This window comes from Trachinotus anak, unplaced genomic scaffold (genome assembly GCF_046630095.1).
Source record: "Trachinotus anak isolate AG129_WGS33_773 ecotype Australia unplaced genomic scaffold, CSIRO_AGI_Tana_v1 ptg000016l, whole genome shotgun sequence".
Classification (NCBI taxonomy): Eukaryota; Metazoa; Chordata; class Actinopteri; order Carangiformes; family Carangidae; genus Trachinotus; species Trachinotus anak.
Window position 1 is genome coordinate 14,178,882 of NW_027273867.1, and position 19,101 is coordinate 14,197,982.

A 19,101-nucleotide genomic window follows, 5' to 3' on the forward strand; every position below is an offset into this window, starting at 1 on the left:
GTAAAAACCCAAAGAAGAAGAAGTTTCCCCCGGACGATTTATCGAACGCTGCCGTTTCCGGTGTGAAGTAAACAGAAGTTTGACATTGGCAGCGCTTATTAGGGCTGAATATGGTTTCTCTGTCTATAAATTCGTTGAAACAAATAATGAGAGCTATGGTCGACAACCCAGGCTTCGACAGAGTGCTGAGCAAGGTAAAGAAAAACATTCTGCGAGATTTCTGGACCGTTTTAAGATTATTTTTTTGTGTCTGTGAGCGCACGCCAGCAGGAGCTCTAAAGGCTAGTTACTGATGCACCGTTTACGTCGTCACACATAGCTACATATGTGTTTTCCTCAGGTGGACGTTTTGTCTGCCAGCCCAGGTAAGGTGGTGTGTGAGATGAGGGTCGAAGAGGAGCACACCAACCGGGGAGGGACGCTGCACGGCGGTCTGACAGCCACCCTGGTCGATGTCATCTCCACCATGGCCATCATGTACAGTGAGAGGGGAGCGCCGGGGGTCAGTGTGGATATGAACATTACGTGAGTCCAACGTGTAAACCTCAGTAGTAGCCGTGATTTATTTCCTTGAGATACGGTTTGTCAAATAAGTGGACATTTGGGCTCTACTCTCCATCGAGATCTCCATAGAGTAGATTGGTTGTACAGTTCATAGTTGTGCTTTATTGGTTGTGCAGTACGCCCCATGTATGTCTTGCAGCAACCTCTTTCTAGATTAGCCACATTCATGTCTGCATTTATATCCACCTTAAATTTTATTTATTGGTTCTTGGAAGTTCTTAGTTTACCTAAAAGAAAGTTTTCTAAAATGTTTTTATTAGGATTTTTATGTTTAGGTTTTCAATTAAATGTTTTAATATACCAAGTCTAAAATTAATATCTGCGTTTAAAATACCCATCATGTGAAGGTCTTTAATTGTAGAATGAAAACTCAGCCCAGGTTCCTAAAATTCCTAAATACCCAGGAATAAATACAAAGCACATAATCTCCATGCTGGTCTCAATTGTACCTACAGCCTTGACTTCAGGAAAAAAAAGCTTTGTTTTTTTTTTATCTTTCATGGCTCCAGTAACCCTGTAAATGTGTGATCTCAGTTTTTCTTAAAATGATGATGAATTTAACCTCCATGCCAGAGGTGGTGGTCACCTTGACTTCAGTGTCTTAACCAAATCATGTTAAAGATTAACTTCATGAACTACAACTTACTGAGGGGGAAAAAAAATGCCACTGTCTTCCAGATATATGAATGCTGCCAAGATGGGAGAGGACGTACTCATCACTGCTCAGGTTCTGAAGCAAGGACGGACACTGGCGTTTGCCACTGTAGACCTCACCAACAAGGCCACAGGGAAGCTCATTGCACAAGGAAGACACACTAAACACCTTGGCAGCAGTTAAACTGTCCCCAGTCTGTGCCTGTTTGTAAATCATGAGCATATACTTGTACTTTCAAAACAAGAGACTCTGACTGAAGATCTAAACTTACCCAACTGTAAATAGTTTGCAAAAATAATTGTTTAAAAAAAATGTAGTTAACAGTGGTGAATACAACTCCACAATACTACTCAGTGCTGGTTACTTACTGACCTGTGTTGTTACAGTATCAATGGTTCATGCACATGCAATAAAACAAATGGACAAAGAGTTATGCTTTCAGGATTTGCACTGTATTGGGATATGCTCAGCAGTATTGATTTGAGAATCATCAACAGAAAAAACTCAGAAGTTACACGCCTTATAACCTTTCAATTGAACACACTGAATCAACAATGAGCAAAATTATACGTACTATGTACTTCTTATTCTTTGACAAGCAAGCCTGCAAAACCCAATTTTAATTTGATGAGCATGGCAGGAAATTATCTTAATTTTACTATGTCAAATTAAACAAAATCAGTTAGCTTTTAGCAACTTTTGTTAGGTATGTTAAAACATTGAATCTGTCACCACATTTCAGTTTCTCACCAACCCACATCCCAAATAAAACAAAACATAGAACATCAGATTTCAGTAGCTTAAATGAATAGTGCATGAACGGCTTGAACGGTGACAATGACCTTCAACATCTAATAACATGTCTCAACTTTGTGTACAATACCTTTCAAGTTAACTTGAGATTTTAGCAAAGGCCTGCCTAGCATGTTTCAGAGGAAAGCAAATGACACCAAAACATCTTTTTAAAGTCCAGCAAAAAAACTAAGGCGGTTTATAAGAAGCAATTCCTACACCATATGATTTGACAAATATTGTTCATCTTGTTATCTTTGCGTATACAGGTGTTTTAACACCTATTCACACCTGTCCTTGGTCAAAAGATTGTGTAAAGTTGTTCTAGAAACCCCAATGACATTACAAACAAGCTTTAACAATCCTTTCTTATGACAACAAGGATATAAAACACGTCCATCTGAGAACCACCGTGAAGACCTGCGTACTGTTTGTTCCTGTTTTGATGCAACATAAAGAGTTCCTTCAATGACCGGTGCTGTTGACAGTGCAGCTCCAAGAGAACAACCAACCACTCAAAATCAATGTTCGTGCAGGTTCAAATAAACAAAAATGGATGAGTGAGTAGGAGGGAATGAACAGGGAGAAAAAAAATGGGGGAACCAACAAAAATGGCAGAGAGAAGAGGGGGAACATTGGAAGCGTGAGGAAAAAAAAACAAGGATGGGAACTGAATCAGCTTCAGGTCAGGGAGGGGAGAACGAGTAGGTAACAAAAAAGGAGAGATCCAAGCACAAGTTCAAATCTTTTAAAAGGAAACGGGTGGAGATGAGCACATCAATTTGCTTCTGAAGGCTTAGGCAGGAGGGAGGGGAAGGGCTTTTCCCTATGTGGCTGGGTGGAGCAGGAAGCCTTAATCAGGCATGTACGGGCGGAGGTGATCCTCGATGTCTCCCACACCCCAGCAGGTCAGCTGGTCCTGGGGTAAGTACAGGCAGAGGCTGCACAACTTGAAAACTGTGGCCTTGGTTTTAGGAGTCTGCAAGATAGGTGGACAGAGGACATTTGTGGTGATGTCTGTCTGAAACTGTCTGAGTTTTCAGTTTTTTGAATCTGTTACAACATCATTTCAGAGGACTGACTCACCTGTAAGTGCTGTCTATCCATAAAGAGAAATACAGACTGAGTTGGGTTGTTCATGACCATTCCAGCCTTGTCTTTACGACCCAAAGCATGCAAGCACTGCTTCTCATAGTCTCCATGATGAAATTCAAACTTGGCCTGTAAATCAGAGGACAGACGTGTTAACATCCTGACTAGGGCTGAGTGATATATGTATCCAATTAATTGAATTAATCAAATTTTTGTTTTTGCACATTGTTTATAGTTTCTGCAATGTGACTGTCTTCATTTATGTCTTATCAGTCATGGTGTGTTCTACTGAAGTTGAGAAGTGTGCATATGCTTTGGGAAAAAAAAAGAAAAATCAAGATTTTATGTTTTGGCCATATTGTGACATCTGAGTAATCTGACAAGGTGTCATGTTCTGACCTGAACAGGCCTAAAGGGTTCATCATCGGCCCCCTTCCATCTGGAGAACAGCAGACAGACAATCTTCTCAATATCGTTGCGTGGCCAAAGGATGAAGTCCATCTCCTGTGTGCAGCCTATCACATCCTATGAGGACATGAGAATAAAAGACAATATATTAACACGACAAGAGGTTTTTGCTTCAACGTATCCCATCTTCATATGGTTCACCGTCTTACCCTTCGCATTGACTGGTATCGGGGAGCGTGTAGTTGCACAACATCTTTTTGCAGGAGTTCTATTGAACTCTCGAGAGAGTAGCTGGAATCCCGTACACCTCGTAGGATGTTTTCTTCATAGTTGTTGGTCATCACAGGCACCACTTCAGCTACCTCAAAAAGTGCAGACTTCTTCTTCTGTAATGCCAAAAAACACACAGAAATATTTTAAGTTACTGTTTGGCTTGATCATATGATAAAGACCAAGTTAGATAAGAAACATTCACATACATCATGAGCATATGAGGTATATGGTATAGGATTAGAAATATGTCAAGAATTGTATGCTTCCATTTTGCTGACTAACCTTTTCCTTGAAAACGAAGGCTATATAAATCTTGAAGTCAAACTGGTCAGCCAAAGATTCCCTTTTCTTCCGAAGTTGAGCTCGAAGTCGATTTCTTGTTTGATTTCTTCGTGAAGTTGGGTCTCCCATGGTTAGATTTTGATGGCAATGTTCTACTCTTGTGCAGAATATTTTGGCTACACTCTCTACTTTTGTATTTATATGTTGGATATAGGATGAAGTTAGCTACCTTTTGCAGAGACAATCCATCAAACAACTCTAGGCTAGATCTGTGAAATACCCACTAACTACCAACTGAAAAGGTCAACAAATCAGAAACAATACTAAGTCATTTTAATTTTTTTGTAAAAGGGCAGTGTTGAGGAGGGGAATGATCAACAAGCTAAGACTACATCTCCTTATTACTTGATCAGAAATCCATATTTTAAGACATGACTTTTAAGCCAAATGAGCTTTTTTTTTCAACCTGCCATCGACAAGGGATAACAACGGAGATTTAAATGAAACAGCAACTCAAATGTGACTACTTTTTATTCTGAAAAATGATACTGAAATCAATAGAAACGGCTGCTACTATAAAAACCCATACCGGCGATATATTTTTGCTAGTGAATTTAAGGACTACGGAGACTAGCAAGCAGACAAATATTCTATTGTTTGGGTCATTTCAAAGTCCCTCATCCATAGCTGTCGATTTGTGTTTGTTTTTCTGTAGAGACTGCGTTATGTGAGTGTTACAGGAGGATCGGGGATACAGACGAACATGGCAGGTAAATACAGATGCCAGGAGATATTGGCACCGGGTAACATCGAAGACTACTGCGAAAGTAACTTGACATTTCCTTGACTTTTACTGCCACTCATTTGGCCCACGGCCTATGGTGCTGCCACTGCTGATAGTCATGATGTGGGCGTATTTTTAGCACACTAGCTAAGGTGAGCTAGCAAGCTAATCTAGGCATTCACTTCCGACACTAACTAGTAGTGAACCAACGATATAGCTACATCTTATCTTCTGACTGATTGGCTTAATTGAGGCCTATGTGTGGTTGGCTAGCTAGCGTACAGTCATCTCTCCACGCGTTTACATCTTATCGCTTGGTTCAATGTGACTGCCAGTGCTGTGAGAGTCAGGAGATCTGCAGGGTTGACTGACTAACTGGTTGTGGTCGTGCTCAGCATTTTAGCTAGGTACAATTTGCTTCAGTCGCGTCTCGTCAACAACTTCATCGACAAAACTCTGCCAGAGAATCAGTAGCCAAACCAACGACACACGTTGAAATGGCGAAATAAACGTTAGCTGGACAAAATCTCCCCTTTCCACGTCTGAAGTTTCGAGGTGTTTGCTGCGCTTGTTTTCTTTCTCTTCTTTTCTTCAGTCGTCACAACCTCCGACTCGCCCTGCTGCATGCCATGTCAAGATAAATCGACAATCCAGCTGAAATCCTCCGTTCTTTTAGTCGACAAGTGGCGTGTTCTGTCTCCCGGCGGGCCCATATTTAACGGCGTGTCGTCCAACGTTTTTCGTTCGGTTTCTTTGTGTGTTTTGCGGGGCAGCTAATAATGGCACACACAAGCTCGTCGGTCCACAGCCTCCCTCCCAAAATGGCCGCTCCGTCAACTACAGAGATGTGACGTAGGTTGACATGTGACCGTCCTCGTGAGTGGCGCCTGAGCCACGTGACCGGGGTGGGCGTATTTAAGCCGCTGGCGCGAGATCCGCACAGAAGAGAACCGGAAGTAACGGTTAACGGGCGGCGCGGCGTCCACGGTAAGATTATTTAATGTTTATCTGCTTCGTTAATGCCTTAATTCAATTCTGTACACATCCTTTACCCCGCTGAGTTTTACTACCGTTAGCTGACTTTGTGCTACTTTAGCTATGTTTCAATAAAATTACCTTGTTTTGCTTTTTTTTTTTTTTTAAAACGGTTGCTGGCTCAGCTGGCCTTTTGTGCCGCAGTTCTCTCACGGACGTGGCGACATTCACCATATTTAACTTGTCTTTTAATCAGTTAATGATGTTTAATTTAACGAAATACACATTAAACTATTTTTTTATTTAGTCATTGTCGCGTTTAAAATACAACGATACCAAGCTATGCACCGCTACGTGTTGAACTAGTTCATTTTTTTTTTTTTTTTTTTTAAATGTCTATCGCAACAAAACATTATTTCTTCATTGTGTTTTGACGTTATGTTAATAATTGCCCCATCAGGTGTCTTGAAAGAAAATGAGTGTCACTGGAAAGCTAAAACACAGCCACCAGAGGTCTAATGAGAACATAAAGGTGAGTAATTAATTGCTCTTCGGTTAGAAATGTTACTCCAACCTGATGGTGTGAGATTTCTTTTTAAATTTAGAGTTTAGAACTGATATTTAAGTATTGTATTGCATTGGTAATGTGAGTAAAGTTGGATCTGTTGTGACTTTTTTTTTTTTTTTTTTTTCCACTTACTTGGCTACTACTAAAATTTAGACAGTGTTTTATTTTGATTTTTCTCTCTGCATGGCTCTATGTTAAGTAGTTTAAGGCATTGTCTCCCCACTGCTTCAACCCACCAACAGAGTCGCTTTACAGGCATGGCAAGCAGTGTTTGTGTTGCTGCAGCCAAACATTAACAAACTGTGCCTGTTGGCTGCTCTGTAATGAGCCTTGAAGAGAAACTTTCCCACGACTGTTGAAAAACTTTGGGACCTGCTCCTGTTTCCCACACCTGTGAGCCTGTTGCACATGGCAGCAGTGTTGTTAAGCCACTTCACTTATGCCCTCTCCCATGGTGACAGTGTAACTAAAGTAAGGCGTGCAAAGTGATGCTAAGCCTTGGTGAATAGAGGCTTTGAAAATGAGGACACAGGTCATAGTAGTTTCCCATGTGACTCAGTCTTGAGTTTCTAAAGACTTGTTTTGGAAGGGATTGGGATGTTCCTTCTGTCTTTTACTGTAGTTGTTTTTTTTTTAATCATTTGTGGTATACTCAGATATATGGTAACACCAACTTGAGTCTTTGATTTCTTCCAGACCTTTTTCACACCATCTCAAAAGGCAATGGGACCCCCCAGGCAAACCCTGCAGGTCCTCCAACTTTCAGCTGTCAACAAAGATTTGGGGAGGTCAGCTCAGGTACGCAGTGACTTGTCACTGGAACTCATTCATTTGATTTTAGAGTGGGCCATAGCCATCTTGTGTGTCTCAACATTAATAAAAAAACTGTTCCCTCTTTAGGCAGGGAAGGTCATTCCCAAACGGAAACAGTGGGGCGCAGAACAAACTAGAGGTCCAAAGAGGGTGAAGGTAGAAGTCAAATCCACTCAAACAGAAGAAACTCAGTGTTTGACAGATGGCATGTCCACTGAAGCATATGAACTTATGGTCAAAGGTAGGTGGGATTCATAATTGGTAAACAAAAATGTTGGCATCTACTCCAAAAAGCAATTTCAGAGTTTGTACCTCCGCTGTTGTAGAAACGCCTCCTTCCACCTACTGGAAAGAGGTAGCCGAGGAGCGCCGGAAGGCCTTGTACAACGTTCTACAGGAGAATGAGAAGGTGAGTTAATCACTAAGAGGTGGCTAATGTTTAGCTGTCAGTTAAGCTGTTCCCACGCTCCCTCTGTGTCAACCTTAGTTGGCTTCTGTCCAGCTGGCACTGAATTTTGAAGTAACTCTGCACCTAAATACACAAATTGAAATCAGTTTAATGGCAAAAGAAATGGTACTGAAGATGCCAATACTGCTAAAATAAACCTGGATTATTTTGAAGTAGGGCCTTGTACTTGGTTCAAACAACTTACTTTTTCTGAGTACTTTAGTTGGTAATTATGGTGCTGTAGTTTAAGATGCATTCTATTGAACAGTTTGCATTGGTTTAAATTCTGGTTGACCATTATGCATGTACCCTTTTGAGCTTGGTGTCCATCATGCTTAATGAGTTTTTTTTTCTTAAACCAGTTACACAAAGACATCGAGGCTAAAGATGAACAGATAACAAAACTTAAGAGTGAGAATGAAGAGTTGCAAGAGCTGGCACAGCACGTACAATACATGGCTGATATGATTGAGGTAAGCACACTGGCATTGTTACAGGACGTGTGTGTGTGTGTGTGTGTGTGTGTGTGTGTGTGTGTGTGTGTGTGTGTGTGTGTGTGTGTGTGTGTGTGTGTGTGTGTGTGTGTGGCACTGAATTTTGAAGTGACACAATATGGTGGTGGTTTGTGTTCTTTCCCTTCATACATTTGCACATTAATGGACATTAAGTTTTGTATGGTCAGATATACTGGGGTTGAACACCATCACTTGTTCTGGTCATCAGTAAACCTGAGAAACTACACTAAGTGACCTCTCTTGGTACTTAATGTGAACTTTATGTATCATATTGTGTTTGTTTTTCAGAGGCTGACTGGGAAGTGCCCAGACAATCTGGAGGAACTCAAAGACATTGCCCTTGATGTGGATGAGCATGAAGATGACGAGGTAGCATGTCAGAGTGAGGCAGAAGACTCAGATTACAGTCAGAGTGATGCAGAGGAAGATGAGATCTCAGACCATGAACAAGCAGGAGCCTCAGGAGGGCAGGATTAACTGACAACTCTTGCACATCATGGGACTTTTGGTTGTCTGCAGATTTTAGCTGAAATGTACTTCGGCAGCAACAAGTGACCATCTATTTGAGGAAATTGGCTTTTCAAAGTTATTTCATGTTTAGACTGCATTCTTGAAATGCGTTACATTTTAAGCCTTAAAAATACAAACTTTTTTTTTTTTTTTCCCTTCCCTTAATGTTTCAGTTTTTGCGAAACTTATCAATTCTTGGTCAAGAGATGTTAAACTAAGCCAGTATATTCCTTCCGAGCTTTTGACATGTTGGTAGTGAAAGCACAAGTGAAATGTATGAGTGACCTCAGTTGTCAACATAAAGATGAAGGAGTTGGTTGCAATTCTGCAACATAACTTATCTGACATCAGTTTCCTTCATCCCCCTGGCATCTGTTCAACAACCTCATTAGATAAGGTTTGCAGTCTTGAAGGTCAGCAACCAATTGATGGCAAAATGACAATGTGACATTATTGCCTTTGCTTTTCTTACTCTGAAGGTCAAAAGGGAAAGACCTATTGAGGCAATTGTACTCTGATCACTGTTAGATGTAGCCTACTTAAAACATGGCCTTCAAGAGTTTTTTTTTTTTTTTTTTTTTTTTTTTTTGGTTTACTGTAAAAATTGTACAATGTTATAGTACAGCTGTGTATGTATATAAAGCCTCTGTAAAATAAACCTTTTTTAAAAAAAAAAAAAAAAACCCAAATTATCTTGTGACTTAAGTTTTATAGCTTTTAGGCATATGAATCTTGGTGAAGTGACTCAGGTAGAAGTTCAGAGGGCGGAAGCTGGATACGCTGCTGTAAAAGGGCTTGTGTAACCAGCAACTCTAGCTTTATAGCTTTTAGTTGGTTTAAAAGCTTGCATATTAACTGCACAGCTTTGTTTTGCTTTACTTAACACCATGGCTTTTACTGTCCATGTATGCCACAAGTGTGACGATATTTGTCTGAATCACTAAAGCATAAAATGAAAATAAGACTATGAAATCTAATCAAAGACAGTGCTGACAAATGACAAAACATTGGTCTTGAGAGGCATTTGAGACTTAAGAAATCCACAAATCTGTTATTTTAATTATGCAAAAATAAAATTTATTGCAACTTTTGATGAGCAGAGGAGACACTGCTAACCACAATGGAGAAGAGTAGTATGCAACTAAATAGATGAGCACTGAAGCTATTGACTACAGAGATGGATAGTTTAATTTTAGCAAAAGTGTACCAAGTTATTCTTAAAACCAGTCTCTGAAATGTGCACATTTTGCCAACTTGGACTCTGGTGATCAGGAATTGAACAGTCAACAAAACTTATAACACTGGTCAACTGCAAGTTTGTGGAAAGAAAAAAAAGGTGGGTGAATTAGATATCAGGCCAGACCTGTAACTGTACTTAAATATGGACCATGTTTTGCAAAAGGTTGTATAGAAAAAAAAAAATTAACACCATCTTCAGCTTTTAGTAACAACTTCACACATTTACAGATTATAATACAAAAGAAAAAATACATTTCATAAAAATATTACTTGTTTTTAATCATTATGGCTTTTGGACTGTGCAGTTAGAACCAAATGTAGCTAGATTCATATATTACGGGTTTGTCTTGTTTTTAAGTTGTGCTTCTAAAGATAAGTCTGAGTATTCTGGCCAAAATGCAAATGTTGTATCGAAAATACATTCTCCGATGAATTATGGGTTTTTATTAAAAGACAATTTTAAAATTAATTCTTCCTTTGGTTACAGTAATTCTAAGTAATAAAGTAACATTTCTAATATATGACATCCCTTTATTTTGGGGATCTTTTAGGGAAAAGAAATCTATAACACTATAGACTATTAGCAAATCTTTATCTTCTCCAAAATAATAATCAATCTAGTATAATTCTTTCAAAATAAACTCCAATTAAAGTTAAGCATGAGATCATGGCAATTACATGGAGGCCTTCTTAAACAATAAACTATATTTCAAATCCTGGACCTGATCCAAAATAGAACATAAATATACAATTCATTTACATAACAATGTCATCTGTACTATTACAGTATAACTCCAAAGAATATTAGAATTACAAGGAGTAAATAATAAATAAGATGTGAGAACAAATGTGAGTTTTATCATCTCACTAGACTCAGTAGTACAATTAAAATGAGAAGAGTTGGAATTATATGCTTACCTCAGGTCAGTGTTCCCACATTACAGACCCAAGACGTACCAAACAGAACACTTCATTCTGCAGTTTATCATAATAAAAGCTTAATTTCTAAACGTGCTATTAGCTCACATACTGTATGAATGTGCAGTTAGCCAAAACTGAGGCTACACCTATACTCTGCCCAAAGTTCCTCCTCCTCTCTGTACAGTCACTGAGAAAGTGCATTCTTACACTCCTAAACTGAATTTATTGCCCTCGACTAGCTCCACACCTGGTAGGAAAAATACATCTACAAAAGAAAGTATTTGTGGAACCCTTCCCGCTCGACCACATCAAGGCTCAAATGGTCGAGGCTGACTTTATCAAATGTCTTCTCGTGTCAGCTATGTACAGAAAAATTGCACTTGATCAACTGCGAGTATGAAGAAACTCATACATACATAAACTGCTGAGAGAGTGAACCTTGGGCACTAAGTTTTTCCTCTCCTTTTACTCCACTGGGGTCTGAACTGAGGTCTAAATCTGTTCAGGACTGTAAACTGCTCTTTAACCACTTTACCTCACTTTGTCTAAGAAGCCATTCTCAACTTGTTAATGGTCCTCCCTGCCACAAAACACACACTTTCGACCATACAAGAATCCCTGAAACTCAAAATGGAACGTACTAGAAAACACAACTTAAAAATACATTTTGAATACAACCACATATATTACACCGGCCGTGTAAAATATGCCATATTTACATGCTTTACAACAGTGCAAATCTTCTGAAAGCACCAAAAAAAAATAAAACAAACAAAAAAAAAAAACATCTCTAATGCGAAACCACAAACTTAAACATGTGATAAACAGTGATTATACAAAGATCATAGTTAGTATATTGCGTGACACAACTGACTCTGTGACGACCAAGATGATGGTTAATCAGTGAATAAGTGATACAAGTGTTGTGTGCAGTGGTGGATAGCTCGTTGACAGAGGTTTTGTGAGGGGTGAAGATGCATTGCTCAATTTCCAGTTTCCACAGTCTTTGGAGCGACTTTCAGCGGCTTCAGTGTCCAGTCAAAATCGTGCTCTCAAGTTAAAACTCAACATGACCAGTCTGCCTGGCTCAGAAAGCAGTGGGAGGAGGGGTCGGTAGGCGTGTGGGGCTGTGCGAAATTGGAGGTGATAGTGGAACAAGGAGTTTTAAGTGTGTGTGTGTGTGTGTGTGTGTGTGTGTGTGTGTGCAGGAGGGATATAGGTTGTGTGTCTTTGTGGTTAAGACAGCTTGTTTGGTGTTAGTTCCTTTTAGGAGGCAGTATCAGTAAGAACAGTGATCTAATGTGGCGGTGTGGAGATCTTTAAGTCTGCTCCAATAAGCGGATCAGTAAACTGATCAGTCATTAACAGTGCAGAGTGGTGTCAAGCTGAGGGGGCAGTGTTTTCCTCAGCTGGGGTGTAATCTGTGATCTTCTCAGTGGCACGGTGGCTCAGAAGGCTGTGGTGACGGCGTTTCCACGCCGTGTGCCCAGACGGATCATTTCCCCCGGCACTGTGTCCAGCTGCTCGTACGCCAGCCGCCCCTCCTCACCTGTGACAAACGCAAGTGTTATCTATGAGCAGTGTTCCTGCAGGCAGCTTTGAGTAATGGAAAATAACTCACTGCATCTTGGATTGTAATGACATTCCTGTGCTGTTTAATTAGGACAAAATATTTCCGCTTTAGGTCACCACAAAAGGCGAAAAATCATCTTTTACTATTTGAATCTCAAGAAAAAACAAAGCAAAAGTGCAGTTTGTCTTAGAATTATATTGTATAAGCTACATTTATATACATCTTTTTTCATATTTTTGTACTTTATGTTAGATTGTGGCATATGTGTACACAATGTAAATTCTGAACAGTGATTTGTAGAAGCATAGCGAGATGACCAAGCTTAGCAATATTTGCCTTCCATAAATTTCGTTACTCACCAAATGTGAGCAGGGTTTCTATGGCGACATGACGAAGCTCCTCATCGGCTGAATCACACAGCGCTACCACCGCCCTGATGCTTTCTACAGCCTGCAGACAGACAGGGAGAACAGGAAGATTATATGTATGTAATAGTGCTGTAGCACGACAGCTCCTTTTATATTGCAGCAACTACATGGTGAACCAATCTGATCATAAAAATACATCATGCCTAACAAGTTCTTCAACCCTCACAGGAATGCATGCTGAATTAGTAGTTCTTAGAGCCATGTCAAACACAGTTTAGCTGACTTCATAAAACTCTTCACGCAGCAGCCACAACCTTCTCAGTACTTTTTGATGTTGACTCGTAGTAAATTTGTTAAAGAACACAAACCGAGACCTAAACCAGTGTCACAACTATAGATAATGTAAGAGGCCTCTGACCTGCAGACAGCTGAGTGCTGAACAAGCCGCCCTCTGGCTCTGAACTCCAGCCTCCGCCAGAGCCTGGGTGTAGCACTCCACAGCCTGTAAACACACCAACATTCAAACATGACATGCAGCATCTGTCAAGACGAACTGAAATAGTAGAAAATACACTTGTGCGCTCTCTTCAGCACTACTCACCCTGTTCCTGAAGTGGCCGCGTGATGCTCCAGAAGAGAGGTAGTCGGCTGCTGCCTTGCTGACCTGAGGGTCGTCTGCAGTGAGCAGGGAGGCCAGGGCCCTCAGGGTGCTGTTTTTAGGCCACAGGGATGACACAGGCACCACATCCATCTCTGCTAGACACTGAGAATAATCCCCACTGCACAGAGCCACTGCAAACACCTCTGAGTATCAGAAACAAACGCAGACACGTTAAAGATCAAACCATGGATTGTAGAGCAACAAGCAGAGGCTTCTGTGCTCCTGGAGCTGGTTTCTGATCTCTATTATCTTATGTCTTAATTTAAAAATATGTAGGAAATTTATTAGTTTTGATTTTAATTTGATTTTAATAAAGATTTTTTTTTAAACTTAAATGGTTATTATTATCAGCAGCTCATTTACATTTGGATATAACATTTTGGTGAAAATCTCTTTAATGTGCTTCTTTTAAAAAAGATTTTCAGTAAAAACCAAAGATGAGGTGCTTGATCTATATTGTATAACTTGATTCATTCATTCACAATTTATCTTATTCTATATTAAATATTGTAATGCTACAAAAAGCAACACTGTTACTCACATGCTATATCAAGACAGCATCAAGATGTTTGTTAGTTTTGCCTATTATTTCATGTCTTTTTTTTACTCAGGTGAATAGTATGCAGGCAAAGATCTATGTTGCGCAGGATAAAATATATCCTCATTTGGTTATCAAGGGTAAAACCACTGTCGTAGTTATAAGAGGACAAAGCCAACGTGAAACAGAAGTGAGCATGACAGCTTTAGCTCACCCTCTCTGGCCAGGTGCAGCAGGTGTGTCTCCATGTCCTGAACCTCATGTTGTAGGATGTAGCTGTGGAACTGAAACACAGTCAGGACATCCTGGCACAGAGCAGAGGCAGGAGGATCGTGTGACGTCACCAGGTCGCTCCTGTCAACCATCTCACCCACTACAACACCGACCACTGGAGAGGAGGAGAAAAGAAAACCAGCAAATATTTAGAGAGTCTGGCTAACTGCAACTACACTGTGTTTTAATCTGTTATCAAACCCAATACATCCTTAGCAACTACAGTGATCTAATTTTCCCCCGAGGAACATATTTAAAACAGTTACTGATTTACAAACCAAATAAGTGACTCAACAAGATGAAATTTGATGTATAACCTCTGGTCTGTTTGTAAGAGAGAAAATAGGGATGAGCCAACCTGTGTCAGCGCTGTGTGGGTGTCTCTCCTGCAGCACCGTTGTGTAGCACTGGTTCATGTGTTTGAACACTCTGTCCAATGTGGTGTGGAAAAGTCCCGCAGACCCACTGCACTCTGACCACAGTGCCATCAGCTCTGGGCGCTCTGCGAGGCCCGGGAGAACTGAGAGAGAACAGGAGGTCAGACGCTACAAACCCTCAAACCTTTTATATATGGTAATCATTTTATTATGCATATAGACTGCTCTAAAGTTCAAGATAGAGATACTCTCACTTGATAGGACATGGAATATACCAATACCTACCATCTGCAGCAGATGTGATAGCTCCCAGTCTGTCCACACTGATCTCTGCTAATTCTTCCAACAGCTGAGTTTGTCCAGACAGTTTGAGGAGCAGACTGCGACGCTGCCACACACTCACCCCACTCATCAACGACTGCCGATACATGAAGAATCAAAGCCACGTTAGACCAGTTTTGTGGTTTCAGGGATTGTACTGTTTGATGTTGCCGAAATAACACATTTGTGTCAGAAGGAGCTCTACCTGTATGAGGTGATTACAGTACTGCAGGTGGATGACGATGGCCACGTCCAGGTTCTCGTTTCCAGTTGTAAGGGGTAGGGGGCTTCCAGCCACGCTGTTGCCTACACCGGTGTCTTCTGTCAGGGCTTCGCTCAGGTGTCCTCTGGCTTCTGGATGCTGGCCCCTGAGAGGTGGATACCAAGAGTCACCACTGGGTGGCAGCAGCATCACACAGAAGTACTGTAGGTGTCGTACTTGTCGAATGATTTTTGGTATGTGACTTTGCTTTATTGTACAATATAATATTAATAATAATATGCAATTACAAAATGCACTTACTATCAATGACAGCTAACATAAAGTATCACATAAGTGTCTCACTATGTCTCCCACTCACCCGATCCTCTCTCCGTCTGCATCAAAAAGCGGAGACCTCTGTGGGGGAAGGCTGAGGACAGCGTTATCATCTCCAGTATCCTCGTCATCGAAGTCAGAGGTGTTGAGGAAGTCGAAGCTCTCCAGGGCGCTCTCCACCGTCAGACTGAGGCTGGATGATCTGCTTCTGTGGCCTGGGAGACGACACTGTAGAGGGAAGGGTGGTAGGTGGGGAGGAGAAACTGGGTTAATAACTCGTACATTTTTGGTGCTATAGCTGGATTTTTGTGACATTTGAATCTGAGCTAAACTTAGACGGTCTTTCAGTATATGGAGTATTTCATAAGAGGAGTCCTAGTGTTCATCCTAGAAAAAAATGGCACCCAGAGATTTGGCGAGGGTAGGCTGAGATGGGGTTGTTCAGGATAGGTACTGTAGTCAGACTCCACCTCAGGTCCATGATAATTAGTGAATTAACTCACTACTTTTTCCAATGTGTGTAATCAGTTATTTGCAGTTTTAAGCTTGCATATTTGTTCATTTAATTTTCTTCCTTAGATAGTGCACATTTCATCATTACACAGTATATTATAAGATTTGACAGTACATCAGACACATCACAGAGAAACACTTCTTCAAAATAAAATCCCCTTGTGGAAGGTCTGTTGATATTACAAGATGTTAAATTTTTCTAAAAATATGCATCTAAATTTGGAAATGATTAAACATGATATTTGATACTCTATTTTAGCATTTCTCTATGTTGTTGATGGGTTATTTGAGAGTACTCTAGGGCAGCTGTATGTGACAAAAAGGATTTAAGAAGCATATAATATCTAATCACCATGTTGGGCCAAGAAAAAAAATCTAGTTTCTTTTTTCTGACATTACTTGAAATGTTTCTTTGCTCATTCAGAGTCAAAACTTTAAATAGATGTGACATCTTTAATATGTGTAAATGTAAAAAGAGACATATTAAGTGTTCAATCACCTTGAGTAAATCCTCCAGGCGCATCACTTCCTGCTCCAGGTCCTGCAGCTCTCGGCAGCGATGAGTCAGTGACTCTAGCCTCATCAGCAGGCTGTGGATGGCCTCCTCCAGGCTGCTCTCCAAGAAAGCCCTGCTTCCCTCTCCTGCCCAGCTCAGGCTTCCTCCACCCTCAGTAGAGCTCCCACTGGGAGGCACAATTTCAGAAGAGGTCAGCCTCTTCACAAGCTGCCTGGTGAGGCTGCCGGCCTCCTCTGTGTCAAGTTCCACAGGTTTCAGTTCATCAGCGTGATCCAGGAAAACATCCTCTGGAGCCACCGTAGACAGGTGGCTGTCAGAGCACAAGGACGGGGCAGCTGAACCACTGTTGGAGCCAGAATTCCGCTGGGACTCTGTGCGCTCCCACTCTGAGTCCTCTGCCACCTCAGCTTCATCACTGGCGAGGCTGGCGCTGGTGCCCCTACTTCCTCTACTACCCGTCTCCCCATCCTCTTCGTACTCCTCCTCCTCTTCCTCCACTAAATGCTCCTCTGCGATGGAGTCCTCCCTTGTTGGGAGGATTTGTGTAGATGATGGGTCCATTTCTGGAGGAGTGACGGTGATCTCTGGGTTGGACTGGCCGGGGGAGTGAGAGCTCGGGGCGGGGCTGGGGCTGGGCGTGGAACCCGAGGTGTCGGAGAAGGTGAAGGAGAGACGCTTGCATTCAGCCACGCCACAGCCACCGTTTTCAAAGACATCATCTGGCAAAGTGGACTGAAAGAAGGGACAGGAAAGTAAATATGTGGAAGATAAAGACTGAGATATAGCTTGAAATCAGTACATGTGGCGAACACACTCTCCAGTAGAAAAAGATTCAGCATACTCTGCTGTTTCTCTCTAGATTCTTATGATCTGACCCGTTCAACCAAGACAGAATCACAGTGAGGAAAATCTTAGCAGAAAAACATCACAGAACACAAGACATCTTAAAGCATGTCATGCAAATAAACATGCAAACAGGCGCGCATTGCATTCAGCAGCCCACAGAAAAGGACTGGACAAGCCCAAGTACGTCCACACCAGCAGAGAAGTACATCCCCATCGTGTTGGTGAGGCAGGGGGCACACATGAGTCAGGTTAGGAGGGTCAAGGGGCCACAGCACACTCACATAGACCTCCAGACTGGATTTGGGCCTTGGCCGCAGTGAGGCCAGGTCACCAAACGAGCGACTGCGCCTTAGCTTCTCTAGCAGGGTGTCTCGGAGCATGTGCAGGAAGGAGAGGCGCTGGCGCTCCACGGGATATGGCCGCCACTTCTTTACACAATGCACGCAGGCAAATAGGACAAGGTGTTGGGTATTTGAGTGAGGGCAGGTGAGTGGGAAACAGGAGGGATGGATAAACATGTAAAGTGGGACAGAGTGTGGGTAAAGGGTTTTGATGTGGAAATGCAAAGTGGAGGGGGATAGCAGGGAAATTGGTGAGGGTTAGTTAGGGGGTAGGGGTAGCACTGCTTACATAAAAATGATGCATCAACAGAAAAATTGTGAGCTATGATCAAAATTTCCTGGTAGTGCAGAGCAGACATTACGCAGGTTTGTGTGTGTAAGGATCGCAAAATGTGTTACGACTACAAGTACCCACAAAAAGATCTGTCTCTCACCACAACAATGAGGCTAAAGGAGATGTGTGTGTGTGTGTGTGTGTGTGTGTGTGTGTGTGTGTGTGTGTGTCTCACAAAGAAGGAGGTGTCCTGGAAGGTGGGGGTCTCTGGCGTTCCCTGGCTGTAGACTGACACCCGTCTCTGGAGAGCTGTGGCTTTGCTCACGTTGCCGGACGACAGAGTCAGGTCCTCGACGTCGAAGGGGCTGGATGGAGGGAATGAAACAAGGCACTTAATGTGATTGCTTTATGTGATTTACCTATGCGTACCCACTGTATAAGTGATGTCATTCATTTGGTGGTGTCACAGAGCAGGATTTATTTTCCTAGTTACTGTAGCTACTATAACATGTCTGTCCACCAGATGGCAGGAAACTACAAGTCATGTCGACACTGAATTTACAGCTACGCCACAAATAACAGTGACTGTAGGTATTTCTTCAGCAGCTAAACATCAGGAGTGTTCAAAGGCTTTTTAAATATATTTTATATTAACAGTGTAAATCCAACATTTATCCCCTTCCTGACCAGGAAATTAAATATGTTCAACCCACTGACACTTTGGTGGAGTGACAATGAAACAAAAATAAATGAATCCCCACTGTATATTAAAACTCAGTGCCCCAGTGGTACATCCATTTCACTTTAGTACAGACTTGATACTGTGAATTAATGTGTACATCAACAAATGCATTTGGCAAAGCTCTGGTTATTGAATGTGGCAAAGGCAGGGAGGCGTTTTACAGCTGTGCTTTGCTACTCTGCCAACTCAGGTACATAAACTCAAAAAATAATTCACAAGACCGACAACAGTATGCAGTGAGGAAACTGCTTTTAAATTATTTCTGATTATACTTAATGAACCTCTGACCAGGGGAACCTTTGTTGCATGTTACATCTCCAAGTTTACTCCGACTGTCAAATAAAAGCAAAAAGCCAGAAAATATTTAAAATCACAAAACT

General features: G+C 41.5%; 4 protein-coding genes across 5 annotated transcripts in view; 2 read left to right on the top strand and 2 right to left on the bottom strand.

Moving 5' to 3' along the window:
• The first annotated feature begins 34 nt into the window (after positions 1–34).
• On the top strand, positions 35–1,648 carry acot13 (acyl-CoA thioesterase 13). The gene is made up of 3 exons (XM_071501286.1): positions 35–194; positions 341–525; positions 1,243–1,648. The coding sequence occupies exons 1-3, from the start codon at positions 111–113 to the stop codon at positions 1,400–1,402; spliced, it is 429 nt and encodes a 142-aa protein (XP_071357387.1). The 5' UTR covers positions 35–110; the 3' UTR covers positions 1,403–1,648.
• Position 1,649: 1 nt separating this feature from the next.
• cunh6orf62 (chromosome unknown C6orf62 homolog) lies at positions 1,650–5,697 on the bottom strand. Its single transcript, XM_071501285.1, has 5 exons — positions 4,067–5,697; positions 3,721–3,897; positions 3,503–3,628; positions 3,098–3,232; positions 1,650–2,990 (listed from the first exon to the last, which is right to left on the bottom strand). The coding sequence occupies exons 1-5, from the start codon at positions 4,193–4,195 to the stop codon at positions 2,865–2,867; spliced, it is 693 nt and encodes a 230-aa protein (XP_071357386.1). The 5' UTR covers positions 4,196–5,697; the 3' UTR covers positions 1,650–2,864.
• A 61-nt stretch (positions 5,698–5,758) lies between these two features.
• On the top strand, positions 5,759–9,362 carry gmnn (geminin DNA replication inhibitor). The gene is made up of 7 exons (XM_071501284.1): positions 5,759–5,837; positions 6,286–6,357; positions 7,090–7,191; positions 7,294–7,447; positions 7,533–7,615; positions 8,017–8,127; positions 8,458–9,362. The coding sequence occupies exons 2-7, from the start codon at positions 6,301–6,303 to the stop codon at positions 8,644–8,646; spliced, it is 696 nt and encodes a 231-aa protein (XP_071357385.1). The 5' UTR covers positions 5,759–5,837; positions 6,286–6,300; the 3' UTR covers positions 8,647–9,362.
• Positions 9,363–9,730: 368 nt separating this feature from the next.
• Positions 9,731–19,101, bottom strand: part of ripor2 (RHO family interacting cell polarization regulator 2) — a 57,032-nt gene continuing 47,661 nt past the window's right edge. For both annotated transcript variants that reach the window (XM_071501281.1, XM_071501282.1), the window contains exons 12-22: positions 18,215–18,344; positions 16,501–17,250; positions 15,532–15,716; positions 15,156–15,318; positions 14,915–15,047; positions 14,611–14,772; positions 14,194–14,367; positions 13,382–13,584; positions 13,199–13,282; positions 12,772–12,862; positions 9,731–12,388 (exon numbers count right to left, since the gene is read on the bottom strand). In XM_071501281.1, the coding sequence (XP_071357382.1) occupies positions 12,288–12,388; positions 12,772–12,862; positions 13,199–13,282; positions 13,382–13,584; positions 14,194–14,367; positions 14,611–14,772; positions 14,915–15,047; positions 15,156–15,318; positions 15,532–15,716; positions 16,501–17,250; positions 18,215–18,344 (2,176 nt within the window). In that variant the 3' untranslated portion in view covers positions 9,731–12,287. The remainder of the gene's footprint in view (positions 12,389–12,771; positions 12,863–13,198; positions 13,283–13,381; positions 13,585–14,193; positions 14,368–14,610; positions 14,773–14,914; positions 15,048–15,155; positions 15,319–15,531; positions 15,717–16,500; positions 17,251–18,214; positions 18,345–19,101) is intronic.